At 43.9% G+C, this 13,954-nt stretch overlaps 1 protein-coding gene across 2 annotated transcripts in view; it reads right to left on the reverse strand.

Moving 5' to 3' along the window:
• The window catches only part of dock1 (dedicator of cytokinesis 1), a 122,102-nt gene that overhangs the window by 73,261 nt on the left and 34,887 nt on the right, over window positions 1-13,954 (reverse strand). For both annotated transcript variants that reach the window (XM_040177593.2, XM_040177590.2), the window contains exons 20-27: window positions 13,857-13,946; window positions 12,982-13,082; window positions 12,757-12,885; window positions 10,971-11,079; window positions 8,461-8,531; window positions 6,091-6,197; window positions 1,792-1,919; window positions 114-209 (exon numbers count right to left, since the gene is read on the reverse strand). In XM_040177593.2, coding sequence (XP_040033527.1) covers window positions 114-209; window positions 1,792-1,919; window positions 6,091-6,197; window positions 8,461-8,531; window positions 10,971-11,079; window positions 12,757-12,885; window positions 12,982-13,082; window positions 13,857-13,946 — 831 coding nt within the window. The remainder of the gene's footprint in view (window positions 1-113; window positions 210-1,791; window positions 1,920-6,090; window positions 6,198-8,460; window positions 8,532-10,970; window positions 11,080-12,756; window positions 12,886-12,981; window positions 13,083-13,856; window positions 13,947-13,954) is intronic.

A 13,954-nucleotide genomic window follows, 5' to 3' on the forward strand; every position in this document is an offset into this window, starting at 1 on the left:
GTGTACCAGTGTGTGTGTGTGTGTGTGTGTGTGTGTGAAAGATGACCAGAAGAAAACAGGAGAGCGAGTCGTAAGTGCACAGGTGAGAGTTGCAGGAAAGCAGACAAGCTTACAATGTGGGGGGACTCGCGGCCCATCGAAATGACCGTCCTGTTGACCGTCCTCAGCAGCTTCTCCATGACGATCTGCACGTGCCACTGGGTGGGACCCTGCAAAACAATACAGTCATTCTTTTTTTTTACATTGCCTTCTTTTTTTTTTACACTTCATTTTGAATGTCACTGCAAGATGGAGAGTCACGGAAGAACAGCAGCTCAATTTCCCGTGCCTGCTGGTCACGGAGGTTTTTTTGTGCTCTTCTGCGAATGTCCGGAAATCTCTTTGTCTTAAACAATAGGTGTGACAGGTGCTAATACTGCCTATATATATGTATTTTGTGCTGAGAGACCAGATGACTGCTTCAGCCCACCTAAACCGTAGCTCCTGAAGCGCGATCATACGTGGGATGGTCTTTCCTTGTACCTGCTCGTTAGTGAGTTGGAGTGAGCACAGGACGTCTCACGTCTCCTCCACCAGTCTGTGGGAGGGAATCTACCGAGCAGGCCGAGCTCGGCGGCGCCAACCTCATCTTTCAATAATTTACACATCTCTGCACGCTGGTCTGTGCGCGCACACAGAATCACAGGGGAGCACTGGGGCGAATAAACAATCTGAGGAGGGAGTTTCAGATATCACCTTCCAACACAGTAAGTGTGACGCACATGTTTTGTCCGGGCATGTTAAAGACTTTCTGCCAGGGACAAGCAATACAAAGAAAAAAAGATATATGTAGAAAAATAGTAACTCAACGATGTTGAATGTTTTCTATCATCAATAAATAATAAAGTCGCTATGAAATAACCACATGATAAAAGTATTAAATACTGTCTAATTCAGTCTAGAACTTAAGTGCAAAATGAACGAAATGAAGTAAAGTGAAGAAAAGGGCTTGTGTGAAGGCAGGAAATGATCAATAAAGTCGAATGAATCAGGCTGTGCTGAGCTGGCTTGAGGCTGGAAGGTTTCCAGTTTGGTAACCGCTTAGAACAGAGTGGTGAAAATGTAAATGTGAATATTCAAATCGAATCCTTTCACATTGGATTTTCTGTATAATACGAGTTTGCATGTGCTGGGCTTTATCAACTAAGATGATGGAATTGTGTAATGATGTTATCTCGGTACCTGGGAGGTGAGTCAAAACGTTATCTTAATAACATTAGGACATTTCATCCAAATGTATATATATGATTTACCCATGCCAATGTGAATCCATCGACAGATCAGAAAGTGACATATTGAATCAGCTCCCTTATTCATTTCTCTTTCTACGTGTGCATTGGACTTCATGAAAGAGTTGTGGAGTGTGAATGGGAGAGAAAGTGGGAGATAATCCCAGGCAGAGTGGAGAGTGGGAGGCCGGCCCGCGGTGATCAATGGTGAGGGGAGGCAGAGACGGCCTGAGGGAGGCCAACAGGTGTCTGTGTATGAGAGAGGATGAAGCACACTGGGGAAGCAGCAGATAGTGTGTGTGTGTGTGTGTAGGGAAGGTGATCTTCAGCTCAAGACAGTTTTCAGTAGCAAACATCGTTGATTATTCCTCAAAATGGATCTGCAGAAGTCAACGTGATTTAATTCAGAGTATTCCTTATGTTCAGTGTACAATCTACAAGTGCATAAGAAATGAGGATGAGCCCACTGAGACCATCTAACCTCAAAATAAAAGTACACAAACTAGAGCGCGGCGTCCCTCACCACATCCTTCCGGTAGAGCACCTCCAGGATGTCGCTGAGCAGCTGGCAGCAAGCCTTCGGCTCCTCACGCTTCTCCAGGTGGAACTTCAGCTGGTCCGTCATCAGCGGCAGGAGGATCTCGCGGCAATCTGCAGACACACAAGAAACGCAGCCAGTTAGTGCTGGCACACCTTTAGCAGCCCGCTCAACACGCGCGGCGGATGACGGGTCGATGAAGAGGCCGGCAAATGGCTTCCTTAAAACTGGGCTAAAATGAGTGAACATATTAATTAAACAGAATGCGGCAAAATCTCCTTTGGAATAGGTAAATTGCAAGAACGTCAATGAAATAAAAACGCCAATTAGAGCCAAAAATATTGTCAGAGCACAGCCAGTTAGTGCTGACACGACAAGTAAATGATTTACTTGTATAATAAACTGATATTTACATGCTGCTTTTTTTGCTGACCCACAATATTTTGTTCCCATAAACAACATTTCATCCAATATTAACAGCGCTTAGCACAAAGAAACAGGGAGAACATTTATTTTATTGTTTCGGTTGTGTGGTTTTCTTTCAATCCAGTTTAATACATTTGGAGTATTTGTAACAGTTACAATTAATTCTACACAACATGCAACAGAACCCAACAATAGGACGGAGTGTGAACTGGGTGCTGCAGGTTTGGTTGGCCCTATTGGACCTGGAGAACAGCAGAAGCCAGAGAGTGTTCTCATGGGAGGTACACCTATAGCAGTCTGCCACAAAATTATCAGATTTGTTGTGAAACCGTCTGGTTTATAATCTTAAACGCATTTGTGTACATGTGTGGGGTCATATTAAAAGCTTTGGCACAAATACTGGAGCTAGGTCGGCGTATACATTTTATATAAATTGTATGAGCCGGTAGGGTTAAAGGTTAAAAAAAAAAAATAATAATGCAAAAGTTCAAAAAATAACCCCCAATAGCTACCTAGAACTTGCATGTTCCATAAAGCATCAAAGGGGCGTGCTATATGAGGTTGGTAGTAAAACCATCGCTGTGGTGGTAAAGACCTGACTCAATAACCTCGATGAAGTTATGTTTCGCTGGGCACAGAAACCTGTAGTGATGACGATTAATACACCGTGACACCGGCAGTAGCCTAGAACTCGCACTCTGTAAAAGGTTGTTGGAACAAATGAGAGGAGCCGCGGTGAAAGAACACTGGGACTGCTTTTTGGTGTTGGATTTTACTCAATTTAGAAAATGTCTTTCTAATGATGTTTTCATTAAATTACGCGTTAAACAACTAAACATAGCAGTTGGGTGAAGTTCTTCATGTCTTCGGGCGCTGCCAGCGCGCTTGTCGTTATTATTGAAGTTAACCCCGAGACACAATGCATAACGTCAGAAATTTGCCCTTCAACAAGAATTTTTAATTTCCCCTTTCAGGACTCATTGATCATCAATAACCAGACAATTCTCTTGAAGCAATCTAGGAGCTCTCACATGCCGAGTGCCTTTGGATCATCCTTACTCATAAATAATTAAAGAGAAAGTCCTACTTGAAGATATTACGGGAACAAAGTACAAAGAAATGTAACATACCCCTATAATACTCCAAAGTACATGTGTCAGTTTTTCTAATTAATTTGGTGCAATAATTAAGCTCGCAATGAGCAGAATACATAAAGCCTCCCCACTGAGCATCATTAAAATAATCTTAATTAAACAGAATTAAATCCATTACTGGGGAGAAATGTACACAACGGCGAATGGGCAACGATAACACGAACAAGGAAATACTCAAGCATCTCCTTGGGTTTAAAAACAGTACTCAAAAAAAAAAAAAAAAGGAGTCAGTGAATATTTGTTCACTGACAAGATGAAAGCGTCAATCTGACACTAAACCAAAAAGGCCGCACTCCTGCTGTTCATTTCAGGACGTTTTGTGTTGAGCACCTGGCTTGAGGACGTGGATAGATGGCAGCAGGTCATCAAAATCCAGAATACGCATGTCAATTGTCTTAACGTGCATAATTATCCACCACCAATCACTCCTCGCAGTGGAAATGTGGTGCTTTTAGTGAGGCAGGATGAAAGCTCACAGGTTTAAGTAGAGCACGGACCAAAGCTTCGACTGCACGTCTGGTGAAAAACAAAATGAGTGAATTGTTTCTGACGTCTGATGATTTAGACCTAAAACACGCATGTGCACAATCACACACACACACACGCAGGCAGCAGGGCGTGAGCGCAGCAAGCGGCGTGGAACTATTTAGCTGGGCCATGAACGTGCTCCTCAAACTTCCACCGCAAAACACATTCCAGACGCTACAGTTTTTTTTCTTCCCCCTTTAAGCAGCCGACACGTTCGTTCTTCTTCCAATGAGCCCGTTTAGCCGTGATTTATGCTCCCATACCGCTCTCGCCCGTTACATCATAAACAGTGAAGGTGACACAACGGCGTGCCTGGGAAAAAAAAAATAAAAAATGGAAAAAGACACAAAAGAAACGTCCCTCTTTTCTGAATCCATTAAATTTCCATCTGCAGCGCTGAACCGCGTTAGCATACTAATCCTATTTCAACGGCATTTCAATTTCAAACGTATAGATCAAACCCTCGGAGAACGCGCTGCCGTCTCGTTGTCTTAGACCATCAGGGATGGAATAAGAAACACTCATTTAGGATGTGCTATTACCCAGAAACGGTTAATATGTTAATCACTGTGCAGCCTGGGGCCTAAAAAGCACCAACAGTGAACACAGTCAACGCATATAAATGAACGGTGATGAGCTGACAAAGTGGGACATTGGAGGTAGAAGCCTCCTGCTGAGAGTTAATTTCTTTCAAAGTAGTCCAGTTCATTCCCCTTCGGGATTGTCTGGCAGGGCGACCTTTCAGGGCCCTCCGGGGGATCCGGATGCAACTACAGCCGATTAGACCCCCTTTAAAAAACTGTCTGGCTGACCCATTTGCTCAAGGTCCTGGTCATTATCTGTAATAAAACATCTCCAGAGTGGAGCTCAGCGTGATGTCAAAGTGAAAAGGACCATTTTACTTTGCGGTTAACCCTCTTCAATCACCGGTTTTTAAACTTAACAGACTGCCGGAGACGTTCGAAGCACCGGCGCGTGAAGCTGTGGTGAGTCCTCAGGCTGATCAGCAGGCCATGAGTCTGGAGTTGTATTCATTTGCACAATTGAATGATAATATAATAATAAACAAACATGAACAAAAGACTAAATAGATTGACAATGCAGTAAGAGGGAGAAAGACGACTGGGCTTATTATTATAATATTAAAATGCCTTTCCAGTCGCACCGGCGACCGATCAATAGTAACGACCGGAGCATAACACACTGAGCCCTTTATGTTCCCAGCTTGAGAAGTGCTATACAAATACACACATTATTATCAGGATTATTTCCCTCCAGTAGTTTCTCACTAAAGTGGCCAAACCATCAATGAGACCCATTAAATCACCCCTTTCATTGGTTAAGAACTTCCATCATTCTACGGTGTGTATTTGTGTTTGGTCTCTAAATAAGGACCTAACCTCACATGCCCTGAGAAGCCTGCTGCCTATAGCAATGTGATTATCCCTCGTCTGTCGCTGCAGCATGACCCGGCCTGTAGGACGCCGCGGGCCGGTCCCGGCTGCAGAGACCGGTCATATTTATCACTACAACGTGGTCAACAAAGCACGGTGCTCATGTGGGCTGCAGGAGTGTGGATATGTACGATATCGGAGTGACCTCGATAAACAGACTTCGAAGTGAAAAGGATTCTATAGTATGGTCGTCGCGATACCAATGTTGCTGTAAGAAATGCCTCGTGTGAAGCCTTAAAACACTGGATTAGGGAGCAGCAACAGATTCCAAGATCACATTAGTAGAGCACAGACCTGCTGACTACAACCGGAGCTAACAGCTAACGCTATCATACGTTAGATTGAGGTGCTATGTCCTATGTTGTACTGTAGTGAATTTATATTATAACCGTAATTTAGAATTATAAATCGTTATAAAGAGAGACACGTGGATAAAAACACTTTGAACAAGACCTACAAATGACCACCGATCTTGGTGTTAAAACAATATTCAGGTCCAGTCCAGGTATCAAGTTGAGTATTGGTATTAACAAAATAATTGTGTCTTACAGATAAGACAAGTCCCGTTGATTTTACTCAGAGCTCACACAGAGCTCGCCAGAGGAGGCAGGTGGTGTCTGTAATTGCATATATTACTGCTCTGTGAGTGAAGGTGCATTCACTGAACAACTATAAGTAGAGGTAGCGTGTGCATGTGTGCATGTGTGCGTGTGCGTGCTCACCGTGATGAGTAAAGAGATCGCTGTGGACAATGTCAATCAGACATTCTAGCTTCTGTTTCACCAGGCGACCCAGAGGAACCTTTAGGATGAATTCGGTGAACAGCTTGCTACGAAGACAGCAGGGGGACAATAAAGGGAAAAAAGGTCAGACAGATTGGAGGGTGGGGGGGAGAGAGAGAGAGAGAGAGAGAGATGGCTTCTTCCCATCACGAGCAACCACGCAAAAGAACAATTAAAACGGCCCTGCACATCCACACGAGTCAGTTTCCCACATTCTATCCTCTGCTGGAGGATACGTCAAAATACATCGTGAGATAATAAGAGCTTAGTCAGCTGACCCAAAAGAACTGACCTGAGAACACGTGAAAACATCTGCGTCTGCGCAACCGTCACCTAAAGGGCTCCGGTAGATTTAAGACTGCTTTTTTCTTTTTTTTCGCAAAGCTGCTGTCCTGAAGTACTTCAGGTTTCATAGGTCGTTTCAAACATTGTTGCTTTGTCTTCCCAAGACGACCTCAGCCGGCTCAGCGGCATTGTACACTACGGGCTTTCAACCACTCAGAGCTTGAGAGATAAATCTGCATTGGCGCGGACACACAAAGATGACATTTCCTCCTCGATGAAGAGGCCAGGTGCTTGTTATGCTGGCAGGCTGAGGCTCAAGGAGGAAAGAAAAGGTTCTGGCAGAGGATGAAACGCCCCCAGGGTTTTAATTTAGTCGCCTCCAGTCCGACCAAAATCCCTTTTCTCATGTCGTCTCCTCCGCAGAAAGGGCGGCGGGGGATGCAGCATTGCAACCAAGTACATTACGGCACTGAAGAACCGTCAATACAGAGATTCTGATTATTTCTCACCATAAAAAAATGATACTTGTCTGAAAACCTCTCCTGTCTTTGCATCAAAAATGTCATTTAAAATAAGTTTTTACTTTCTGCTGCGTCATTTTTTAGATGACAATATCACAGCCGATCATGTGGACATGAGTACCTTCATCTGGTGGCACTGCTTGTCCCAGTTTTTGAGTCGAGATTTAAGAATGTTCCACAGAAGCCACCCAAGTAGAAGTTTAATTAAGCGGAGGCGGACTGATCCTGTCAGCATCTTATCTCAGCTTAATTTACTAGGTACTTGATGTATAAACAACGGCCTCAATCCTCCGATATATATGGCCTTTGCTGCGTGAAATTGTACTTTTGGTTTAATTCACCCCCACCCCACCCCCTCTTCCCCATTGTTTGCTCCCCCTTTTAATTAACATGTCAAGCTTTGGAGGACATTATTTTAATGAAAGAGCAGAAAGTGCGACACTTCGACTTCTTTTTAATACTACTTCTCTGCTGACTTCCAACGGAACAAATATTTAACACCATCAGGAGAAGAGTGGCTTAGTTTACACAGCCTCGGTCAAAAAGAAACAGTCTGATTTTCTTGTCCTTGCTAATGAGACAATCAGAACTAAATGTGAACAAACATGAATAAATATTTACAATTAACAAATGGCCTATCCAAGTTTTATTAAAGTAAAATTAATTTGCAGTTGAAAAGTTTTGTTGCTGAATGCATTAGAATATGTTTTTGTAAATGTGACTTTATTCTCTGTGTGCTGTTTCCTCACTGCATAACAGATCAAAGACATTCAAATGGAGCAGCAAATCAAGGGCACACCCATGAGGCATTTCCTCGCAGATGCAATGTCCTCTCGTTTTGGAAAACATGTATATAATTTAGATGCAAGTTATTGTAAGAAAGTTAGATAATAATTTTTATTCATCATTTTAAATATATATATATATATATCTTCGTATGAGATTGTGCTATTTCACAAGTCATTCATTCATTATTAAGAGAAGAACTAAGCTTTTCACGTTGGACAACTTCAACTGAAATGGACCCTTAGTTGAGTGATGGGTTTCCATGGCAACCCGAGCTTTTGAATTGCTGCCTATTATAGTGCTCCCGAATGTTCGGCTGTTGAATATTGACCTTGCGGTGGCGAGAAAGTAAACGGAGCTTTTGGAGTTTTTTAGGGGCCAAACCTCCCATTACCTTGTTAAGGAGTCATCACAACAACAACTTTTATTTCAAGCTCCAGTTCTAAAAAGACAAACATGTAAGGTCTCTGCTTCCATTCTCCAAGTCAAGTCATTCTCAAGTCATTGGACCATTTTTTGGGCACCAGTGGAGCAACAACACGTCAGTTTACGAAACTCATAGAAAAAGGCAAATTACAGTCAGGTGTTACAAAATAAAAGCACATAAACAGTTACAAGTTCGCCTCTAACAGGGAGTACTTTTCTCCTTTAAAACAGAATTGCAGGTAACCTTACAAAAGAAGAGCATCAGGGCATGAGAGGGATCACATGAAATTACCTGAGTTCCTTCGGATCAAAGACCAGCTTGACATCATTGACGATGGTGGGAACGTACTTCAGTGCAGCACCCTTGACCGGACAAATAAAAGAAACGTGTCAATATTTTCCAGTGAATTTGACTTTCTTTAACATTTTGAAGGCTACTCCCTCCCACGTTATGAGAGCCAGTTCTTCCCCGGCAGTTCATTTAAAAAATGTCTTCTGTTTCACTAATGAAAACAGCCAGTCTCTCAGTAGAACAGATGCTGTAGTGTCCACGTTGCCTCCTGTTGGCCATAAACCACAACAATGAATCCGTTGATGACAATATTTATTTTGATAAGCAATATGCTAGAATATTTCCACCGAGTGATTGCACAATACTCTGAGCGGCTGTTTGTTTATCAACCCCTTCCTACTGCATCTTACTTCATTTAAGGGGAGTATTTTGCGTTATGACTTGTGATAAATTAATCAGGATCTCTGTAATGACACCGTGATAGATACAGCCAGCTACGATCTACATTTGCACATCAAAACTATAATAAAAACATTACGTGAGTGCCCCCCGGCAGCTGATAACAGAACCCCCCATTAATAATAGAAATGATTACGCGAGCTGAAACTTCCCTCACGAACTGCCTGCTGCTAAAGGCCGGCCGAGATGGGATGGACTGTTTATACAGCATCTGTGCAAATTAGCAGCGGTGCCGCTCTGAGTCACAGAGGTTGATTAGCTATGCAGATGTAGCATGCTGGACTTTGCCCGCTGCTGTCAATGTGCGTGGTTTTGTATCTGGAAACGTGTGAGAGGTAATTAGCAGCGTTTGAAAGGAGGTTGGGAGGAGCACAAGTACTTTGTTGCTTCGTTTACTGAAGAACAACTATCTGATCGTGTCTGCAGTTATTTTTTTTCAACGTGAAATATAGTCACGACATCCCAAAAAAAAGAAAAAAAAAAGAAGAAGAAATCGTGCCTCAGTCTATTCTCATCTGAATAGATATTTTTGGTGCGTGTGCATCAACACGTTTTCCGCTCTGTGCAGAGGAAAAGTATAGTTTAAGAAACTTGGGATTTCAAAGGGTGCTGCTGAACTATGATTCAGTTAACAACCCCGGCTCTGCTCAACCTCAAACGTTTACACCTTGAAGAAGACAAACAGATTGTTGTTCTGGGCAGCAACTCAACCACCACCTGTTTTGGAGGGGCGAGTGTTGTGTGAAGTGTCACAGCTATTCTCGAAGGAGTGTGTGTCGGTCTGTCCAGATGTTCATCGAGATTCAGACTCAGAGGTATGATGGGACCGCTCATTAGCTTGCACCTGTCACAGTGCTTTTCACAAGGGCGGACGCGGGGAGGAAACCAGCATTCCTCGCATTTGTGCCCGTTCCTCAAAATCAGTTTTTAATTTACTGACAGTAAGGCCAATATCGCACCAAATTACACAGCGACTGACTCCTAATTGACTCCTGAGCTTCTCCCATGGTTGAGCGTGCACAAGGATCTACTGTAGGTGTGCCAATGTGCATGCATACTTGGATTATGTTGTCTCTAAAGGGGTAGGGGTGTGTGTGTGTTTGTGTGCACATCTGCAAGTTTTAAATGCACCTGCACAAATGTAGATGCTTGTCGGTTTGTTTAACACAAATACAGTAGATGTACTTTTTTGCTGCCTGTCTGGCGTCGCTGAGCTTTGGGGTCAAGGGCACTGAAATCCCTGAAAGGAAAGAAAAGAGCTGAAAGGCTCGAGGAACCAGGTGGTGAAATAAATACCTTGAGGAGCAGCTAAAGAGCAGAAGGCCGGAGGAGCCGCAGACCACAGGACAGTGAAGGTCAGAGTGAGACGGACACAGAGGACAAACACACATATAGAGGAAGAGAAAAGAGAAGAGAAAAAGACAAAACACAGCACAAACGTATGTGTATAATGTGTGGATGTGAGGAAAAAGCATCAAGTCAAACCGCTTTTCATTGTGGTCGCAGCAGATGCATTTCTGCACTTGTCTTTTAAGTATAGTTTTACATTAACTCGCCTGGGGAGAGCTGGATGAAGAGATCGATACCACTCTCAGATCTATGCAGTAAATGGTGTCAGAATCAACAGAAGTAGAGCTGAAGTTAGCTTAGCTTAGCATGGAGACTGGAAACAGGAAAGGGTGTCTGTCAATTCTAATTCACTCTGAATCCAGTGAGTGTATTTCCCAAAATGCTGACTGATTTTTTTAAGAACCTATTTGAGATTCTCTCTGATATACCTTTTTTATATTATGTACAGGCCTAAGAGGATCGCAGAGAGGGAAGGAGAGTAAAGACCGGGGAAAGTCTGCACAAAGAGACGTGACGCGGGTGAAGAAAACATAGTATGAAACTATCAGCGAGCGGAAGCTTAGTTTATATCTAACAAGACCGATGCAGAGCCACTGACAGCAGATTTATTATTACTATTCACTCTGCAGCAGCAGCTTCTGCTTGGCAAAGAGTTGGGGCGATTGCATGCTGGTTGTAACTTAGCGTGACAGTGAGCCTACCTTCACCATGCCGGTGTTCTCGGAGTTACTATTCATCATGTCATTGAAGGATGTGAAAAGGTCCCTCAGGGACTCCACAAAGTCGGCCTCGCCTTTGTTCTCATAGAGCCTGGGAGAAGACAAAGCAGTGAGTTACATTGGCAGATCATCACACGACTGTTGTTCGTTTCATCCCAGTCTGTAAACAGACCCACCCTCAGTGGAAACAACTGGTTTGACGCTTCCCTGTTAAATCACTGAAAGGCAGCCAGCGGAATGGTTGGTGTGTGTCACCGATGCTAATATTACTGGATCGGAGCCACAGACATCGCTCTGTCCTCCGGCCGGATTAGCATTTAAAACAACATGACAAGAGCCCAAAATACACGCCTGCGGTTAATGTGAATAAGTCAAATCTGAAAAAAAGAATCACCTATGCTAATGAGTCACCTTGAATACTATTTCAGAGCAAATGTCAAGTGAGGTTTGTGTGACGTTGCTTTCTAAACATTTGTCGCAAATCTACTGCTAGCTTTATTATGTGGAGCAAATGCTGCCCAGAGATTACAGCCCCCCAAAAGCAAATGATCACAGAACAATTGCTTTGGAAATGGTGAGGAAAAAGGGACACAAAGCAGGGCTTCCTCCATAATCCCCCAAAAATGCAAATGCACTTCAACCCGCTTGCAGAGCCCATAAATCTCCTGTAAATGAGCCATGTGGTGCTCATTGCAAAGCAATTTAGCACATCAACCATACCGATTTATTCAATTTGAAACTTTGGGACGGAAATTAAAATTATTTCCAACACACACTGAAGCGGGGGGGGGGGGGGGGGGGGGGGTGGAGTGGAGTGTTTGATTGCCCTGGTGCACCAGATTCCACTTGCTCTCGCTTCTAGAGAGGTGGGGTAGGAGAGGGGGGCTCGCGGCGATCCCTGGCCCGTGATAGTGACTGTTGAGGGTTTACAGAAATCCTCGGATTCAAAGTATCCGTCTTGGGCTCCCGCAACAACAACAACTACTACTTACAGCCGCCTCTCGCCTGCGGCACCAAGGAGCACAGTTAAGCTCCCCGAACAAGTCAAGGGGAGGGGGCGGTTAGAGCGTCTCCTCCGCCATGAAATGCTCAACGTGTGAACTCAGTGAACACGAGACGGACAAGAGTGGAGGCGCTCGAATCCGACGAAGGACGAAGCGGCCTCTAGACACCAGACAGAAAAACCAATCAAACTCGGCACACTCAATTAGAGCGGGATCATGCATCAGCCTCAATCGGTGGCTGTGCGACGCCGAACATCCGTTTAACATCTCCACAGACTGTTATAAGCACATCCGTTGCAAGTCACCACCTCGCCCGTAAGACCGCTCGCGTTTTCCTGCTGCCACTTCACTCCACGACGCAGCGCGTTGGGGACCGTCGATGCTGCAGCAATAGGGATTTTCTACTATGAAGTGACTACAGCACTGTGGAAATGAAAACCATTAGCGAGGAGCAAACAGTCGAAACATATAAAATCCTTTTGGACCATTTTTCATTTCCCCCAAGGGCGAATTTTATATCAAAACAAAAAACCTCAATTTATTCTTACATTTTCTTCTTCGAGTTTAGGAATTCTTAAAGTAAGGCTTTAGTTAATCGTATTCTTTGTCGGTAGGAATAAAGTGAGTAATTAAAAAGACAACACATGGAGTGGCCAATGACGGTATGTCTGCTTGCATGTGTCCATTGAAACACATGGACCAAACATGAACATGTGCCTCTCACAGCATGTGCATGTACACGCAATGAGTGCGACGGGACCTACTGGTTAAACAGCACTCTGGAGCGGACGATGAACTTGAAGATGTACTCCAGAGCCTTCATGGCCTTCAGGAGCTGCTCCGTCAGCTTTTCAGCGTTGTCCACATAGTTCTTCAGGACTTTGGTCAACTTCCTTCAAACACAATAACAAAAAGGCAGTTAAATAGTTACAGAATGTACCACCTGTATATGGCCTTTGGGCTATTTGTGCAAAAGGTGAATAACTCACGTGTATGCCAGCGTGGCACTGAAATGCTTTCGAATGTAGGTCTCCAGGACGGGGTTAAAGTGTTGGAACTTTCTGTCCGCTATGAGCCCAATTATGAAGACCTGTCAGAGAACAGAGAAATATCCATTAGAATGGGAACAGCATCGCTCATTATGGAGAGCGCCACCAAAATGCCCTTCTTACTCAAAATGCAGAGATTGGGAAATTAAACCGGGCGGCATTCTAGCAGAAAGCCATTTTCTCTGGATTCGCAAGCCTGCAGATGATCCAGGACCGCAGACGACACAGTCTCTGGCTCTGATCTTTTTAAGATGTACCCGGCGATGTCAGGCGATAGAAAGGTAAATAGGATTCTGTCAGAAAGATGCCACCCGGGCCCTACAGATTCATGCAGATTAATATAGCAGTGATACTGCGTAAGATGAAGCGTGCCTGTAATTGATGAGCGGGCCCAGAAACAGTTAGGTAGGTGGTCTAGGTGAGGCATTTTACTGTGAGCCCCCACCCCTTTTTAAGACAGAATAGAGCAGAATACTAATAATAATACTAATAAATAGTTCCCATCCTTTTTGTTTTGCATTCTCCTCCGAAATAGAAACAAAGGGATTTGTTATCCTCGTGGTTCACAGCTATGGCTTAAAACAGGAAACAAGACAGTTGCATACAAACAGGTTTGTTGGGAAATATAAAAAAGGGCCAAAACACAGAACAAAGGCGCCTGTCAAGAGAGGAGTTTAGCATATGAAAGATTTGACAGCACATTATATTTGCATCCGAGCTGCGAATGCGTGGGGATGTTTATTCCCACTGACAAAAACCTCCCGTGGTACGAGTTGCTGCTCCGCTGTTCCTGTCTGCTGCTTTGCTTTGCTTACCAAGGCATCGAACACCAACGTATCAAAGGTGTCACTGTCGGAGTTCTCCATCATGATGTTGAAGAGAGCATCCAGGGTGTCTTGCAGAAACTAGAATG

This window comes from Gasterosteus aculeatus, chromosome 5 (genome assembly GCF_964276395.1).
Source record: "Gasterosteus aculeatus chromosome 5, fGasAcu3.hap1.1, whole genome shotgun sequence".
NCBI lineage: Eukaryota > Metazoa > Chordata > Actinopteri > Perciformes > Gasterosteidae > Gasterosteus > Gasterosteus aculeatus.